The sequence below is a fragment of the Callorhinus ursinus genome, unplaced genomic scaffold (genome assembly GCF_003265705.2).
Source record: "Callorhinus ursinus isolate GAN/ISIS: 27379988/994484 unplaced genomic scaffold, GSC_fseal_2.0 scaffold18, whole genome shotgun sequence".
Taxonomy (NCBI): Eukaryota; Metazoa; Chordata; class Mammalia; order Carnivora; family Otariidae; genus Callorhinus; species Callorhinus ursinus.
This window is the reverse complement of record NW_027397080.1, coordinates 6,886,034-6,904,487: the sequence shown is the minus strand read 5'-3', so window position 1 is coordinate 6,904,487 and position 18,454 is coordinate 6,886,034. Positions and strand designations below refer to the sequence as shown.

At 40.4% G+C, this 18,454-nt stretch overlaps 3 protein-coding genes and 1 long non-coding RNA gene across 7 annotated transcripts in view; 1 reads left to right on the top strand and 3 right to left on the bottom strand.

Annotated features, from left to right (window-relative positions):
• Positions 1-271: 271 nt before the first annotated feature.
• MYCBP (MYC binding protein) lies at positions 272-7,135 on the bottom strand. The gene is made up of 5 exons (XM_025856286.2): positions 6,987-7,135; positions 6,719-6,791; positions 3,269-3,317; positions 2,895-3,024; positions 272-1,490 (listed from the first exon to the last, which is right to left on the bottom strand). Exons 1-5 carry the CDS (start codon positions 7,068-7,070, stop codon positions 1,446-1,448), a joined length of 381 nt encoding a protein of 126 aa, XP_025712071.1. The 5' UTR covers positions 7,071-7,135; the 3' UTR covers positions 272-1,445.
• An 83-nt stretch (positions 7,136-7,218) lies between these two features.
• LOC112811842 (uncharacterized) overlaps positions 7,219-18,454 on the top strand; it is a 32,231-nt gene continuing 20,995 nt past the window's right edge. The window contains exons 1-2 of one of the 2 annotated variants that reach the window (XR_012381284.1): positions 7,219-7,484; positions 9,703-9,910. This is a non-coding gene — a long non-coding RNA (uncharacterized lncRNA). The remainder of the gene's footprint in view (positions 7,485-9,702; positions 9,911-18,454) is intronic. The other variant, XR_003205148.2, reaches the window with a different exon arrangement.
• On the bottom strand, positions 8,316-16,984 carry GJA9 (gap junction protein alpha 9). Of its 2 annotated transcripts, none has more exons than XM_025856284.2 (2): positions 16,923-16,984; positions 8,316-9,955 (listed from the first exon to the last, which is right to left on the bottom strand). In XM_025856284.2, the coding sequence occupies exon 2, from the start codon at positions 9,858-9,860 to the stop codon at positions 8,316-8,318; it is 1,545 nt and encodes a 514-aa protein (XP_025712069.1). In that variant the 5' UTR covers positions 9,861-9,955; positions 16,923-16,984. The 2 variants fall into 2 exon arrangements, with proteins under 2 accessions (XP_025712069.1, XP_073758970.1); XM_073902869.1 differs by lacking the exon at positions 16,923-16,984 and adding an exon at positions 13,249-13,367.
• RHBDL2 (rhomboid like 2) overlaps positions 15,941-18,454 on the bottom strand; it is a 49,866-nt gene continuing 47,352 nt past the window's right edge. For both annotated transcript variants that reach the window (XM_073902870.1, XM_073902872.1), the window contains exons 7-8: positions 16,923-16,984; positions 15,941-16,120 (exon numbers count right to left, since the gene is read on the bottom strand). In XM_073902870.1, the coding sequence (XP_073758971.1) occupies positions 15,941-16,120; positions 16,923-16,984 (242 nt within the window). The remainder of the gene's footprint in view (positions 16,121-16,922; positions 16,985-18,454) is intronic.

The window sequence follows — 18,454 nt, the reverse complement described above, 5'->3', positions numbered from 1 at the left end:
AAAATGCCCTTACAGTTAGCTTGGTCACAGTTTCCAGCAAGTGCTAAGGTTTTTGCTAGTTAAATCAGCTTTCAATGGAGCATTCTGTTTTCTACCTGTGTTTTGACCGAAGAGTAAAGACAGGTTCTCTAACAATAGGGTTAGAATACACGAAATAGGATGACTCTTAATAATGTCAAGTCAGTCAGTAAGGAAAATAAGTGACCAAGAAAATGAAACATCTGACTGTAGGTCTTCCAAAAGAAAGGAAAAGGACTAACAAACAAGAACATAGTGCTTTACCATTTACAGATCTTTCACATACATTCCATTTGACCCTCACAACAACCCTGTGAGGTAGGCAGCACTGATCTTATTCTTCTCATTTAACAGATGAGGAAAGTGAATCTCAGAGCAGTTAACTGAAGTGCCCAAGGTTCTACAGTTAGTAAATAATTTGTATTAATATCAGTCTTTGGCCTAAAAATTCAGCACCCGACCTTGCCTCATACTTGCCCTACCTACTTCACAGGGATAATGAAGATAAAATGAATTCAAGGCTAGAAAAATACTTTGAGGGAAAAAAACACTATATAATTATACCCGCAGACTATAATTTTCCACGATATATGGCTCATTCCCCATCTTATCCCAGCTTGTGCGTGAACCCAGAATTTTATATTGCCTCAGTTCTCTGCTCAACTAAGCAACTAAGTAAGGCAGGGGAACAGTGTGATCCTGTTTGAAGTTATATAAATTACAATCAGGGTAACTACTAGTATAGTAAATTGAAAAACAACACAGGCCAGGTGCAGCTAGGACCCACTGAAGCACAGAGCAAAGCAAGGCAACATCATCAGATAGGGCATGATTGCATAGAAGGAAACGTGGTGTCAGAGTTCAGACTGGCACACACATGGTTATCTAAGGCAAAGTGGTGGCAAAGAAGTCATTTGTTCCACATTATATAAACAAGAGCAGAAGATTCATGGGAACCTGTGCAAAAGCATCTTCTGTCACACAGATCTCTCCAGCTGCCTACAGAGGATATAAACAACAGTGTCATCTTCATTTTAAAGAATGACTATACCTGTGTTCATATCCTGCACTAAACCAAGGAACAGCTCCATGCTGAACTTCCTTGGCTAAAATACAACCAGTACCATCATTCCTAGTCAGATTAATAAACAGAATGTCTTTTAAAGTAATGAGTTAGATGGCTGTGTTTAGATTTTTTTTTTCCAGGATTCACTTTGGATTCTCCTGCTTTTAAGACCCAAAGAAAGTTATATTGAGTTTTTATTGGTGATTCTAAGTATATGTGTTTATAACAGTTAAAGTGTGAGAGGTGAATTCAACATATTAAAAGAGTTCTAGAGCATCTGTTCAGAAAAGATTATATACTATACAAACTATTCAAGTCATACAAAACCATTTTTTCAGTGTCTTTTCAACTGAGAAGAATCCTATTCAGCACGCTTCTCCTCCTGAGGTGGTTCATACTGAGCAAGCTATAGGGCAAAGACAGAGGAGTTTAGGTGAATTTTATTCTAAATTGGGTAAAAAAACTTAATAGTAACAAAACGAGTAGTTAACTATTATATTCAATTTAATTACTGAATCAGTAACTTTATATGAATAGCCTATCCCTTTTTAAACCATTTAAGATTAATACAATTTAAGATTTAATACAATCAAATGTAATGAAAACTCTTTCAGATAAACCTTTAAAATTACTGGGAAACCAAAGCTGAATTTCAATTCATAACTGCACTGCTCAAATACCTGATATGCAATAATCTATCTATATCTTCCCAAAGATGTTGTGACTTCTGGTAAGGGACTTACTCTCTTTACCCCAAGTTTACTGAACTTTCTCTTAAAAACAGAAAAAAATAATAATGTAACATATATTAATCTAGCCAGTCAATGAAGAGAAGCTCATGTCTTTGACTTAATGGGTGCCAAAGAGTTAACTGGTATTTGTGTTGTGGAATCTTGGACAATTTGAGAAGCTGCATTTTCTATTATGCTGAGCTGTGGTTCCCTGCCAGAACACTAGGCTAAGATTTAGGTTGTTCCAATTAGCTGTCAGATTTGAGAAGATAATTAGACTTCACTGTGCTTTAGTTTCCTACCTATAAAATGGTTTGTGTACCTGTTTCGCTTATCTCGCAAGGTTGAACAGATAAATCACATTATGAGAAATGCCTAGAGTAATGTAAAATGCGTTATGTGATTCAGAATGTGGAAAAACCTCAAAGACTTAGAGTTGACTAATTGGAAGTTTATGAAAATTCTCATAGGAGTTTCAACAAAGAAAAAACTTGAGCAGTAGACAAAATTAAGTGCAAACAAATTTATGGAGATAAACACATTCCAGGGCCAGCACATACAACTGTGCAGATTATGCACTGCACAACTCTAAGAGGTGCCATTCACAAAGCATTGACCCTACAATGACCTACTTAAATCAACTGCTTATAACTCCCAGAAATCTCCATTTACTCATAAGCAGCATTAACCAATGTTAATTCTCATCTTTTTTTTTTTTATTTTTATTTTTTTTTAAGTAGGCGCCATGCTCTGCGTGGAGCCCAATGCAGGGCTTGAACTCATGACCCTAAGATCAAGACCTGAGCTGGGATCAAGAGTCGGCCACTTAAACGACTGAGCCACCCAGGTGCCCCTCTCATCTTTTTCTTGATGCAGGTTCCCAAGAACCTCTTCTTGACCACACGTTGCTTGTCCTATTTATAATTTGTGGTTTTCTAGATAGGGCATCAGTTCAGCCTTGCAGTTAATCGAGATTGTTTATCCTCCTCCCTCCCCTAATATCCATTTTAGTGAGGTTTTGTTCTTATAATCATTAAGGGTGAAATTATTTTTAACATGAATTCTTTTAAAACATTTACCTTTGTTTTCAGTTTTTTATTTTCTTCTACAATAGCTTCATATTTCTCTTTCATTTCTGCCAATTCTAGGCGAAGCAGCTCTATTTCTGGATTTTCTGGGGTAGCAGCTCCTAAGTGATGCTTTAAAAAACTAATATCAAAGTTAAGAATTTACTTGAGCTGAATGAAACTAATGAAATAGCTCAGAGTAGTATCAATATCTCTGATCATGGTCACCCCACCTTACCACCAACACTGACCCAGAGATCATCATTGCAAAACATAATGGAAAGTAACTTTTTCAATCGTCAAAAATATTTTAAATATTATCCATGTGAAAAAATAAGAGTTCCAAAGATAAGTCCTTTTTCTGACTTGAAAGATGAAAAGGATACTCCAAAGCACTATTAGGTTTCTCTGGTTCTTCATATAAGGCTACCAATACTGCAAATCAAAAAGCAGAAAAAAGCAACAATTAAAGTCTTAAATTTGAATGACTGAAATTATATAGCCCAGTAAATATTAAATGCCTATTATACACCAAGCACATTGCTAGGACTGCCATACCATGGTAAACAAGGCAGATAAGGTCCCTGCTCTCAACAAATTTACAGTCTAGTGCAAAAGCAAAGAACTAGACCAAAAAAAAAAAAGCATCAAGCAGCAATACAGGATGATGGATTATGGGAGCACATTGGAAGAACACCTAACTCAGCCTAGAACACCAGGGAAGGCTCCCTAACGAAGGGAAATAAGACCTGAGCCTTGGCTATGAGGGTTTCAGATAAAATGGGAAGGTGAGGGTGTGGGGAGGGCAAGAGAACAACACACTGAGGAACTGAAAATTCAAGTATGGCTAGATGGAGCTGTGAACAATGTGGCAGGGAAGGAAGCTGGCAAGGTGGTCAGGACGCAGACCAGGGAGGATCCTGCAAGTTCGGTTGGACTTTGATCCTCAGAACAGGCATATAATTAAACAGTGTTAAGCAGGAGAGTGACAGGATCACTCTTGACTGCTGTGTGGAAGATCCAGAGTGGAACAAGGATGAAGGAAGGAAGAACAGTTAAGAGGCAGGTGTAGCAATCCAGCTGAAAAAGATAGTAACCCGCACTAGAGTGATGGGGGGTGAAAACTAAGTAAATTTGAGAAAAATTTTGGAGAGAAACAACAGAGCTATGGTAATAACTGAAAGAAGCTTTGAATTCAAACTGTGCTTCAAGAATAGTTTCATATACAACATGCTAAGTAACCACCAACCAAAAACTTTATCAGTAATCAACATGCTCAAATCAATATTAAAATAGATGTTTTAGTTTATATCCGAAAGCTTGTCAGCACTACCTTGCTCATCTTCTATTGAACAAATTCCTCCTGGGATTTACTACTCAGATAAAAATCTCTCTAAACCAGTGGTTAAATTTTTTGTGCATGGAACCCTTTGAAAAGTGACAAAAGCCAAAAAATGTAACTATACACAAAAAATGTGCATCTCTAGACTCCACGTTAAGCTCTGTTGCAAAACTTACACGCTTCCTTTTTATTTTTTAGTTTTAATTCATCAAAATAATACAGACAGTATGAAAAAATCAAAGGGCAATGATTTTTTAACCCACACTGAGTTCTGATAGTTATTCTTCTGAGTATACTTACAACTCTATTTTTTGAGAAATTGGTATATTTACATCACCACCACCCTCTCCTTTCAATATGTTTTTCTTTAAATAACATACTCAAACCTGTTTCTTCTTCCATTAATTTCCACTGATCTTTGCCAACTAACTTTATAAGACATGAATACTCTTATTACCCTTTCTACTTCTTCCCCACCCCATTTCTTCCAGCTTCTAAATTTCTGTCAGTGGTACTATGAGGTTGATAATTACAGAACATAATGTGTAAATGTCAAGTTTCCTGTGCTTTTCTATAGATTAAATATACTTCCTTTTTATCAGACAAGAACTCGATAGCCGGTGTTTCCCTTTTTTGCCTTAGCAGGCGGGATTTTTAGAGGTTGATATGGTACTCAAAATATCTCAAATGCTTCTTTTTCCAAATGACTTATCTTTATCTTTAGCCATCCTTACAGTGTTTTAATGTTAGAAGCAGTTTCAGATCCTCTTGGAAATACGCTGTATTAAAATTATAAATTAAATATGTGTAAAGTACCCATGTTTGAAGCTGAAAATCAAATTTTAAATAGCGCACATCAGTAGAGACATTATGTTAAGTTCTCTGATATTATTTAGGAGACTGGAAATCTACAGAGATTGAGGAGTTAGATGCCAGTATATGTGAAGCCTTCAGGGGTTTCCAGTCTCATGAAAGAAGATCCATGTATGGCCACAAGGCTGTTACCTCCCACCAAGGTCACTTCTCTGCCTTTTAACATTCTGTCTTTTACTCCATCCAGCCACTCTGGGCTCCTTGCACTTCCTGGAACTCTTGACATCACATTTCATTCAGATCTCTGCTCAAATGTTACTTTCAAGAGAGACCTTCCCCCACCACCCCTTATAAATGGCACACCCGTTGCTCTTTATCCTATCCCCTTTGCTGTATTTTTATTCATAACACTTCCCCCTGGCTGGCACTATGTATTTATTACCTCCAACTAGAATATAAGCTCATTTAGAGCAGGGTTTTTTTTTTTTTTCTCCCCCACTGCTGTATCCCCAGTGCCTAGAACAGAGACCTGAATAAAATGGTGAAATAAATGAAAGAAATGAACTCATGGAGTTTTTTAAAGGGGGGGGGGAACCCTGCAAGAGAGGGCAGAGAGGACACTTCAAGAGAGGACAGAGCACAGCACTTTCACAGAGTACTCCTGTCATGTTTGCTGAAATTTAATTGCAAAGAGATAAGGAAACTATTATCTGAACCTAAGGTAGATAGCAATTCAAAATTATCAGCCCATGCATGGGAATTAAAAGTCCTGCTTTCTGCTAAGACCCAGAGTTATTCTCCCAGAATTTTCTCCTAACCTTTGCTTCTGGCCAAAGAGCAGTTACCAAATAATTTTCCAGACACTTCTCATGGACCCAGTCATCATCCCTGACAGCTCTTCTGTTCTATCTCCTTGAAAGTTCTAGCCAATGAGTTGAATGATACATAGCAGACATTCACATTATTGCTAAGCTAGTGAAATAAACAGTACCCCAACTATCTCTTGGAACTCTCCAGTTTCAAGCTCCTTACTCATCTTAGGTTTTGAACCCCCTTGGAGAAAGAGATACAGTGTAACAGCTTCCATCTTAAAAGGTGTAAACAATATAACCATTTTCATGTGCCCTCAAGCTCTTTAAACTGTAATTCTACTTATGAAATATGCACAAAGCAGGAATTGGTATAGCCTACGAAACGAGGGTTGAAAAACCACAGCCAAATTGTCTATGAATCGCCTACTTTGGGGATTGAGTTCACTTATTTTACAGGCAACTTTGAAATCTGGTAATTTTCCCACTTGCCCTTTGTTCGAGGGAAAATGCTTCTTTACATAATTTTGACTCCACCAAAATTGAGGGAGGAGTTGGGATCTCAAGGTCTTTAGCAAATATGCTCGCTGCGACCGCTCGAGGCAAAGCAACGGAAGTTGAGGGACTTTGCAACAGCTGCAAGAGTTTCACTCCCCGCCCGGAGAGTGGTAGCATGAGCGAGGCTACCCCAACTCGGGCGGCGTCCGACAGCCAGACGTGCGCCAGTCCCTGCTGAATCCCGAGGCCCACCTTGCCGGACCCCAGACAGTTCCCACCTGTTCCCCCTCCTTCCCCACGCCTTGGCCCGTCAGGGGCGCAGCGCCGAGGAGCACGGCGTGGACACGAGGAACCCTCTCCTAACCCATGCTCACCCTTGGTCAGCGTGTCCAGCACCCCCGACTTCTCCAAGTACCTCCGGAACTGCTCGCGCTTCGAGTCGGCGGCCTGAGGAGACACGGCGGGTCAGTGGCCGAAGCCCAGGGGCCGGAGCAGGAAGAAGGCGCTGGGAGTCCGGCAAACCCGCCTCCGCCTCGCTACCTCAGGCCCCCAAAACCTGCGCGCGCGCCCCCACTCCCACCCCGAGCCGACCAGCGGCTGGCTACCGCCCGCACGCCCCCAGCCACGCCGCGCCCCCCTCACTTTGTAATGGGCCATAGTGACAGCGGCAGCGGCGTAGCTGGCGCCCGAGACCGTGGCTGGCGGGCTCTGAGCAGCACTGCTCATGCGCGGAAGGGCGCGCGCGCCTGCGCACTTGCAAACCACAGTCCGAGATCGCAGGGATGTGGCCTGTTTTCATGACAACCAGGACGCTCTGAGTGCCCCATAGTGGGGTAAGTCGAAGGAGGCTGCGTACACCCGCCTCTTTGCTCCCGGAGCGCACCTCTCCTTCCTCTTCCGGTCTTTGCAGCGTTTCGGTTGCTGAGCGAGAGGCGAGTTTTTGCTAACTCCGGACTAGTGTCCAGGTGGGGCCAAAGATGGGCGTGGCGCCAGGGGGCAGGGCCTGCGGAGGCCGATAGCACTAGGACCGTAGCAGGGTGTGATCTTCGGACACCGGTCTGGAGCCGACCTGTCTCAACTTGGACCTCATTAGGTGTGGCAACCTGTATGTGCTGGCTTCTTGGCTCTCATCTTGAAAAGGTGCGCACGACCGACGCAGGGCGACCCTTGGGTATGCAGTGTCTTGAGAGGAGTGCTTAGAATCGTTATGTTTCCGCTCCAGCTTTTACTTTTGGAGTTTGTTTTGTGGCGGGCTTGATATGGGCCTCTGGAGGGGGTGAGCAGTAACGTGCTAAGCTTTTGAGCGCTTACCGTGTGCCAGGCACTGTACTAAACACGTTTCTTTTTTAATTCTCATGCTATCCCTGTAAGGTAGGCACCGTTAATAAAGTGGCGAAGTTAGAGGACCAGGGAGGGTAGAGCTGCAATTCCAATCTGGGCACTGAAATCACGATGCTATAAAGCCATCAATCTTTTTAAGATTTTATTTACTAGACAGCAACATTATCATTATACTCAAGAGACATCAGCTTGCAGTCAATAAGGAAACTAAATTAAGTCCCAGGGACAAACAATTTAAACATTGTGCAGAAATAAAAGATTAGCAACTAAAAGGGAGAATTATGTAGAACAAGGAGAATCTCCTAAAGCTGTACTCCCTTCAAGGAAAAACCTGTTTCCAAACCATTAAGCCTCGATTCTAAACATGTGACTTTCCCAGAATCAGTTTTCATGAATTCTGAAGGGAGCCTGTGAAAAAGTAATCCTGATACTTGGTAACTATGTCTTTGAATTTAAAACTGCCCTTTCACCATTCAGAATTAATCTGTTTTTCCTTTTTGAAATGGGTTTGCAATTTTCTGCCTGTAACACCTGGTCTTTAGAGCTGCCCTTGTCATGCGTGTGCTCCATCACCACTAGGCTACTTCTATGATAACATAATATGCAGAATGTCTAGAAGCCTAAAGCAGTTCAGATCTGAAGGTCTGTGGGAGCCCGCCTACCAGTGAGGTTATTTGTCAGCAAGACCAAATGATTTGGAGGACAAGCAGTAGGATTATTGCAGCTTCTGGCCAAATCAGATTTAAAGGACAACTGTCCCAAAGAATCAGGAGTGTCTGGAATGTGAAGCGGTTGGCAGTCTCCCAGTGAAGGAGGCAGGGTGCTAATTGTGCCCTCTCTGAACTGGCCCTTGAGGTTTCCTTTAGGAGGTGACACCTGATTTTCATATTCCATAGAGGGACAGCATGTAGATCTAAGCCACAACTGTTCCCAGGCACAGTTAGCAGGCGGAGGGAAAACTGTTTGGGATGACTGCCCCATGTGGTTGTCCAGATCTATAGCAACACCTGGAATAGAACAGTGACATCTAGAGCAGTGGTTCCTTTTGCTGTCTTTGCCATCAATTTCTCTTTTTTCCCTTAATGGGCTACCCACTTCTTTTCTAAATATTTTATGAGTGTCTTCATTATTACATGAGCCGATGTGTTGAAGATGACTACACGTAGCGCTAAGTGTCCACATCTCATCAGAAAGTACAGTTTCTTGTTCATCCAAAATGCGTTTCTCATCATTTCCACTGTGATTGTCAGGATCTGCCTGAAATGCAGGTGAATTTAAAATAGGGCACACTGCTGTGTGTTTTTGCTTTTCCATTAACAGATAATAATCAGGTGCAGAAGAGAGTCTCTTCAGTGAATTTGCAGAGGTGCTCTGATATTTGGCATGATTTTGTTTCGACTTGTTCGCAAAGAATTCATTATGCTCATCCTTCCATTTATATTGTCCCCAAAGCCCTCTTTTAATCTTTTTAAAACCTAGGTGGAAAATTTCTAGAACATTTAAGAAAAGAGAAACAGTGGCTATAGATTGCATAAATAATAGGAATATTGTCTTTTCTGTTGGTCTTGACACAAAACAATCAATTATATTTGGACACGGGTGGCCATGGCATTTAACTAAAGGCTCTAAATGAAATCCATATAAAAGATACTGTCCAATCATGAACCCAACCTCAACCACGGAGCGAGTGAAAATGTGTACCACGTAAGTGCAAAGCAGGGTTCCTCTGAGTGGAGCTTTGTTTAGTTTCCTTTGTTCCAGCTGACAAAGTTCTTGCTGCAGTCTCCTCCGGTCCCCAGGTATTTCAAACCCCATGCCCTCCAGGGCCCCTCTCAGTTGAGCTTTCCTCCTCTGCCTCTCTTTCTCCAGAACCCTCAGTTGGTACAAAGCATGGCCCATATAGACCAGGGATGGTGAAGACACAAATATCACCTGCAAAACCCAGTATCTAATGAGGGAGATAGGAAAGGCCTGGTCGTAGCACACGTTTCTGCAGCCGGGTTGTTCTGTATTACAGATGAAGCTGGACTGCTCATCATTCCAGACATCCTCAGCTGCTACACCAAGAACAAGCATTCGAAATATGAACAGGATAGTGAGCCAGATCTTTCCAATGATGGTGGAGTGGATGTGAACTTCCTCCAGGATGCCTCCAAGGAAATTCCAGTTCCCCATGTTTATTTAGTCAGCCAGCTTCACTCTGAACCCCATCAAATAGGAGACAGGTAAATTCTTCCATTCTGAAGGGCGTGCTATTTCATAAAGCAAACCTATGGCCAAAACATGAACAAAGCATCACTCTCTTCATATGCTGGTTGCTCTACTTTTTCCCTAGAGAACTGTGATAATCTCACCAAGGATATATTTAAGATATCAGGAATTTAGGGGTGCCTGGGTGGCTCAGTTGGTTAAGCATCTGCCTTCGGCTCAGGTCATGGTCCCGGGGTCCTGAGATTGAGCCCCGCATGGGGCTCCCTGCTCAACAGGGAGTCTGCTTCTCCCTCTCCCTCTGCCCCCATTTGTGTGTGCTCTCTCTCTCTCTCAAATAAAATCTTAAAAAAAAAAAAAGATACCAGGAATTTACAATCACTTATGTTTAGACCTCATAATGTAATGAAGAAAAAAAAAGAGGGGCGCCTGGGTGGCTCAGTTAAGCATCTGCCTTCCACTCAGGTCATGATCCCAGGGTCCTGGAATCAAGCCCTGTGGCAGGCTCCCTGCTCAGCAGGGAGTCTGCTTCTCTCTCTCCCTCTGCCCCAGCTCATGCTCTCTCTCTCTTGCTCTCCCTCAAATCAATAAATAAAATCTTTAAAAAGAAAAAAAAGATACCTGGAGGAGGGGTTGTATATATTCTCTATGAAGAACAGAACTGTAGATGGGTGGCTTGGCTGGCTCAGTCAGAAGAGCATGTGACTTTTGAACTCGGGGTTGTGAGTTCAAGCCCCATATTGGGTGTAGAGATTACTTAAAATAAGTAAATAAAAATAAAAAAAAAAACTGTAGGATTCCCTATCAGAAAGGAGTCTTGTTATTGTTAGCTGAAGTTTATTACTGTTTTACTTTGTTTAACTGAGAACTTTTGGAGAGGTTCCTAAAACTACTGACATGATCTTACAAACCTCTTTATTAAGATTATATGAAAACTATAACCAAAGTCAGTGATTTTAAAATTTCATTTATACACAAAGGAAAATGTGTTTCATTTGATAATTCAGTAAGATACAGCATTTAATGAAATCAGAGGAAACAGATCTGGCTCTTGATATAAGAATTTAGATTTGTTTTTTAATCCACATTTAAATGTCTAAATTCTGTTGGCTTTCTGGCAGTTGTTGAGCCTTTTTAGAAATCAGAAATTTCAGTAATATTAATATTCATAAAATTCTGAATTATCTATGAAAAATTGTGTACATTTTTATCATCTTAAAATGAACTCCAGTTAACTAAGTAAATCTTTTATTTTTATTGTTATGTTAATCACCATATATTACATCATTAGTTTTTGATGTAGTGTGACATGATTCATTGTTTGTGCATAACACCCAGTGCTCCATGCAGAATGTGCCCTCTTTAATACCCATCACCAGGCTAACCCATCCCCCTACCCTCCTCCCCTCTAGAACCCTCAGTTTGTTTTTCAGAGTCCATCGTCTCTCATGGTTCGTCTCCCCCTCTGACTTACTCCCCTTCATTCTTCCTCTCCTGCTATCTTCTTTTTCTTTTTTCTTAAAATATGTTGCGTTATTTGTTTCAGAAGTACAGATCTGTGATTCAACAGTCTTGCACAATTCACAGCGCTCACCGTAGCACATACCCTCCCCAATGTCTATCACCCAGCCACCCCATCCCTCCCACCCCCCACCACTCCAGTAACACTCAGTTTGTTTCCTGAGTCCAGTTAACTAAGTAAATCTTAAATTAAAAAAATAGAACTTCAAGATAAAAAAAAAAGAACTCCAAAAATTCTCAACTATTTTTGTATTAGCAGAATGTTTTTCTTGACATAAACAGATGGCTCTTGTGGTGGTAGCATTATAGATATTTTCATTGTAACAATATTTGACCTATTTAAGACACATAGCTTGCTTTTTTGGAAGGAACAGTCAGGCTAGTTATAATTTAGATGCTTGGATTATCAAGCAGTACATTCCATATTAAGGTAGATACCCTAATGTATCTAAGAGGAAATATATCCCACAGGTAAGATAAAAAGAGAAATGTTTTCATAACTTTCATTCAAAATATCAATATGTGTTCTATATCCCTTATATAAAGGGAAATGTTACACAATTAAATACAATACTGGGATACTATAGCTAAATGATATGTTCATCACAAAGGTCTTATGAGTTATGTATGTTGTTTCCCCAGTTTACAGATGAGGAAACTGAGGCACACCTAAATTATCCAAGGTTGAGGCAGCTGGGTGGCTCAGTTGGCTAAACATCCAACTCTTGATTTTGGCTCAGGTCATGATCTCAGTGTTGTGGGTTCAAGCCTCACGTCCGGCTCTGCACTGAGCGCAGAGTCGGCTTGGGACTCTCTCTCTCCCACTTCCTCTGCCTTTCCCCCACCAAATAAATAAATAAAATCTTTAAATTACCAGAGGTCACACACTTGGAACTGACATTGAAAATCAGTGTGGCTCTAAAGTCAGGTCCTATTCTACTAAACTTATTTTTCTTCTTTGGGTGCACTTAAGATTTGCATGAAAGAAACATTAGGAAATCATCTGTTTTCTCTTTATTTAAATTAGGTATGTCAAATAGTGATCGTTTGGGCTTTTTAAATAACTGATTCTAAAGTCTTTGGTTCCTTTTCTAAAGCTTCATTCACTTGAAAAGATTTATAAAAGCATCAACCTTCTAAAATTTAGTTGTATTTCTGAGAGAAAATTTCTATTTAACTTTATTATGTTAATAATAATATATTCTTTGATCCAACAATCCAAAACACTTTAAAGTATAAGCAATGGTATCATTCATGTTGTTTATAATAATCACAAATTGAAACTGTCCAAAATAATTATCAATACAAGAAAGACAGTATTGTTCTTAATAAATAATAGTGCATCCATAGTATGGTACTATGCAACCAGTAAAAATGATAAACAAATACTAATGTAAAAAGACATTTAATACATTGTTTCAGTTTATAAAACAGAACAGTATGACCCCATAATTATATATTTGTTTATATGTAGAGATGCATACAAAAAAGCCTAGAAGGAAATTCATCAAGATATTAACTATGGCAATCTCTGGGTGGTGTGATTACAATTGACTTTTTTTTAATAATTATATGTATTTTAATTTGTTTTTACCATGAGCACTTCTATTATCACAAAAAAATAATAATTTTTTTTCCTTAAGGTACAAAAGCATAGTATTTCCTGAAAGAAGGAGCAGTAAATTATTTAGCTACAAATCTTAGGTTCTGAAGCTTTCATAACTGACATGAATACTAGTCTACCTAGACTCAATCCCATAGAATTCAAAAGCAAAAAATAAAAACATTTCAAACAACTCTTTCTTAATTTGCTAAAACAGAGATTAACACAAACCTGTTTAGATAAATCTGAGAAGCAAATCATGCTTGTTCTCTGAAGGTGTCCCTTTGCAGGTGTAGAGCAGTTCAGTTCAGTGCAGTGAGTCAGCCATCAGCTAAAATCCATTTGTGCTCATTGTTCGTGCTTCTAAAACCACTCTGTCCAATAGAACTTTTGCAACAGTGTTGAAAGACTCTGTCTGCACTGTCCAATAAGGTAGCCACTAGCTACATAGAGCCATTGGGCACTTGCATCATGACTTGTGTAACACAGGAACTGAGTTCTTTTTTTATCTTATTTAATTTTAATTAAAATTTAAGAGCTGCATGTGCCTTGTGGCTACTTTATTAGACGGGACAAATAAAGAACATTTCCAATATTTCTAATAACACAGCAGTTTAGAAGACTAAAGTTATGAGCCCAAATTAAGCTGAATAGATGGTTCCTCTATAATTCAGAGACATCAAATTTAAAACACCAGATGTTTGTATGCTTTTTTTTTTTTTACAGTAATTTTGCCCCCCTGGGGAACCCAATTAGATATCACTGTTTTGGGTAATGTGAACCACGTTTGTAGTACCAAAAACTCTTTCTGACTAAAAACAGTTTTTTATTTATTTATTTGAGAGAGAGAGAGAATGAGAGGCGGGAGGGTCAGAGGGAGAAGCAAACTCCCTGCTGAGCAGGGAGCCTGATGTGGGACTCGATCCCGGGACTCCAGGATCATAACCTGAGCCGAAGGCAGTCGCTTAACCAACTGAGCCACCCAGGCGCCCCTAAAAACAGTTTCATAATTAGATGAATTCTGTTTCTCTCTCTGGTTTTCTGTTATGAACAATTACATTTCCGTTTAAGTCATTAAAGGTCTCTCTTCAGAGCTAGTGACCTGATGGGTTGGACATGACAGATGACTGTTTCTTCTCTGGGCTTTTTTTTTTTCCTTAAGATTTTTTATTTTTAAGTAATCTCTACTCCCCAACATGAAGCTCAAACTTACAACCCTGAGATCAAGAGTGACATGCTCTACAGACTAGGCCAGCCAGACACCCCTTCTCGGGCTCTTTGCCAATTAATAGATACTTTTCAGATTAAATGCAACTATTTCACAGGGGAAAAATTATACATATATATTCATATTTGTATATTATATAAATTACATATGTGTAATATATAAATTATACATAAATTATTAATAAACTTGAAAAACACTAAGTCTCCGTAGTTAGACAAATACAAATTTAAATGAAGTATTATTTTTTAACTATCAAAATGCAGATTTTTCAAAGATTTACAATACCTGCTTTTGGCAAAAGTATAAGGAAACTTACTAACATCTACTGTCAGTAAGAATATAAATGGATGCACTACTTAAAAGGCAGTTTAAATCTATCAAAATTAGCAGCATTTCTGCTTGTGGATGCTTAAAATATTCATTCCGCAAACATACTCAAAGGCACCCTACACGTCCTAGGAAGTGCACATAGCACTGTTGATAATAGTACAAAATCAACAGTGTCCAGTAGAGCCGTGATTAAATAACCACAGTACATATTTATTGTCCGGCAACTCAGAGAATGAAGGTCTCTAGCGTCACATTGTAAAGCAAGTTAGAGAGCAACATGTGTAGTATAATCTCATTTATCCTGTTAAAACCCACAATCCCGAGACCCTGAGATCATGACCTGAGCCAAAATCAAGAGTGAGCCACCCAGGCTCCCAGATATGGAGCCTACTTAAAAAAAAAAAAAAAAAAAGCCAACAATCTAGGTTCTATAATAAGAAAGGAGACAGGCTTCTCAGCTTTCAGATTTGACATTTTACCTTATGTAAATAAATCCTACCCACTCCCAGGAGAGCCACTAGCCATGTAAAGAATGAGAAACCAGAGTCCAGGTACCCAGTATGCACCAGAAAGCTAGTTCTAGGTTCCTTGGGATCCTAGACACACTTCTAGAATCTTAGACTGGCAGTCCAGAAATTTTTCAGTCCTCTTTTATAAGATACTTCTACCATTTATGGTGCACTCACAGAAATGTTTGTTCCTATACTCCCATTATACTCTCAGCTTTCAGTATTTGGGGAACATAGCCTCATTAGACCAGTAGGGGAGGAGAATGTGGACTTTCGAGTCATTACCAACCTTTAAATCCTGTGCCCTCTTAGACAAGTTACTTGATTTTTTTTTTTAAATGAGTTTTCATGTCGTCCTCTCTAGATACAGAGTAATAGCTACCTTTCTGGGTTGTTGAAAAGATTAACAATAATGTATATAAAGCACCTCAAACAGTGATCTGTCCACCCCAACAGTGATAGAAAGTGATTATCAATAGTCTGGCACAGGTATGAAAAGTTTTTATTATCAGAACAGTACAGTATTTGTAGATTCTATCAAGCAGTCCCTACAATATATCCTCCAAGGAGAGCAAGTCTCTTAGAGGATCCCTACAATGCACACCACATGTCTGGAAAGAGCCAATCCTGCTTTTTCCATCCCTCCCCTTTTCTCTCTTCCTTTTCCCTCCCTCTGCATTCAGAAGCCCCTTACCTAAACCCTAACCCCTTTTGTAAACAGTCTTTGCAACTGAGGACTTCAGTCCTATTCTGACCTCTTTAAAAAAAGAGGTTAGCATTTGCAAGGACTTCTTTGTCTCTTCATAGACTTCAGTTTTTTCCCAGATGGCTCTTTGCATTGCATATTAGAGGCAGGTCAGTTTGCTGGGGAGAGGAAAATGTTGAAAAACACGGCAAATAAGACACAAGCAAAATAAGCTGCAATTGCTATCCAAAATCTCGGATCCTTCAGCAGTGCCTGATCAAAGCAGCTAAACACAGTGTAACCTATGGACATTCCAGCGAATCCACCTGCAATGTGGGCTGCAAAAGACACCTTGGGAGGAAAAGGGGAGAAATGAAAATAAGTGAAGAAAATGCTAATTGTATATTTTAGTTGCATCCCTCTTCCTAAAACACAAATGCCATCGGAGTCAAACAAGAGTCTTAAAAGCCTGAAGGGCAAGGAGGTGAAGCAAAAGAGACACAAAACTCCCATGTGCACAGAGAGGAGATGTTCTGAAAACATGCAGAGCTAAAAAATGTCATTTCATCAACTCTCCGAATGCACAGGACCGAGCCATTGTTTCTCATTCTCTGTCACCATCACATTCTGGATGGTTCTATATGTCAAGAGAATGTGTTGCATTACCACAAGGGATCTCTGTGGGAGCCGTGTCTGACCCCACATAAATGGAATGTCAGGATGAAAACACAGCTGACGTATACACACAAATATGCAAACAAACTACCCAATTCAAAGACTAATAACAAAACTGGAAATCTCGGTCAGTTTTTTTTTTAATCCTGCAAATTCATCTGGACCCAAATTTTCATTGCTGTTTTCCAATCTGCTTTTTATTCTCTGTGGACAGTGAAATCCCTTCTCTCCTGTTTTGCTCCCAGGAGCCACCAGGAGGGCAGGTGCAAAGAAATAGAGCCGACAACAGTCAGGGCTCTGAGAGAGTTAAGTGAAAAGGACAATCCAAAAGTCTGATTTCCTCAGGAATTTGTTTATCTTCCAAATGGAAATCTGGCTGCCCTAAATCACAGACTTATTGCCCCTATTCAATGACCCTTTTTATCTATTGGTATGATAGGTAAACAAGTTCTTGTTGAAAAAATAATAAACAACTCACCGGAGACCCGTTTGCAGGGACAAAGAACCTTCTGTAGAGAGCAAATCCCATATCCGACAAAACTAGAAAGAAAAACAAGCTGATGAAGCCCCAGGATTGCCACAACCATGCACCAGATGTTTTGGGTTCTCTTCTAGTCACAGTAGCAACTAACATTTATGGAGACACTCTGTACCAGGTGCTACTGTTAAGAGCTTTATGAGTATCAATTCACTAATCCTCACAAGGACCCTATGAAATGAGTATATCATCCCACTTGACAGATTTATTCGTCCCACATGTATTGAGTGGTTATCTTCTGTGCGCCAGGCACTGTTCTAGGTGGTGGAGATACTGCAGTGAACAGATGAGACAGCCCTGCCTCATGGAGCTGACGGTCTTTTGGGGGAAGCTCACAAACAAATTAGTAAAACATAAAACATACAGTACAGCAAATGGACAAGATGCAGAGAAAGGAAGGAGGATTAGGAATGCTGGGAGTAGGGTATGATTTTTAATAGAGTCAGGGACAATCTCACTGAGAATATGACATATGGTGGAGATAAGAGAGCAAGCAATGCTGACATCTGAAGTAAGAGTCTTCCAGGCAGAAGGAAGAGCCAAGTGCAAAGTCCCTGAGGCAGGAATGTGCCCAATGTGCTGGAGGAAGACCAGAGCAGCTGCGCTGGCTGGATGGGTGGTTTTCAAAGTGTGACTCCCTGCCCCTCCAAGAGCAACAGTAACATTCACCTGGGAACTTACTAGAAATTAAACTTCTCAGGCCCACCCCAGACTTGTACTAGAAACTCTGAAGATGAGGCTCAGAAGTCTGTGTTTTAACAAGACCTCCAGGTGATTCTGGACTACAGTTAGGGATAAAATGATAGGCGAGGAGCAAGGGACAAATCACGGAGGGGCTTTATGGGCCACTGTAAGGACTTTGACTCCAAGTGGTAGGAAACCTTTGAAAGCTTTTGAGTGACATGATTCAACTTATGCTTTTAAAAGATCATTCTGGCCGCTATACAGGAAGGAATGTAAGGGAGCAAGGACAGGAGCAGAAGACCAGCTAGGTCAACAATATGGCACCAATCCAAGTGAGGAATAACAGTGGCATCTTATCCACAAGGAAACCAAAACTCAGAGGGTAAGTACTTGTCCAAGGCCACACAGCTCAGATGCAGGGGCAAGATTTGAACCTTAAGAAGTCTGGCTATGTGAGCGCCCCTCTCACCTACCACACTAACTGCCTCTGAGTACCACCAGAGTACTGATGATAGGCCAAGTAAGGAGATGAGTCCACATTCTCCAATGGAACAGTGAGAGCCAGAACTCAGACCTTCTTCCAATAAGTCAGATCCATGATGCAAAAGGAGCTTCCGGGGTTTCATGGCCTAGAAGAACTCCGCCCTCCAGGTGCCCTGCACTTGGAAACATCTCGTGTGGCTGTCACATTCCATAGCCATCCCCAACTCCCTGTGCTCCACTTAGTGAGCCACTGTGTGTCCCCAGAGATGGGAAGACCTAGTCCTTGCCTTTGGGAAAATAGCATC

Bases quoted from the DNA above. Each gene is read 5' to 3' on its own strand.
- MYCBP (XM_025856286.2), bottom strand. From the start codon at position 7,070: ATGAGCAGTGCTGCTCAGAGCCCGCCAGCCACGGTCTCGGGCGCCAGC. The intron at 6,792-6,986 runs GTGAGGGGGGCG...GTGTCTCCTCAG, and splicing joins TCACTATGGCCCATTACAAA to GCCGCCGACTCGAAGCGCGA. The intron at 3,025-3,268 runs GTATCCTTTTCA...CTTTGATATTAG, and splicing joins AAACCTAATAGTGCTTTGGA to TTTTTTAAAGCATCACTTAG.
- GJA9 (XM_025856284.2), bottom strand. From the start codon at position 9,860: ATGGGGAACTGGAATTTCCTTGGAGGCATCCTGGAGGAAGTTCACATC.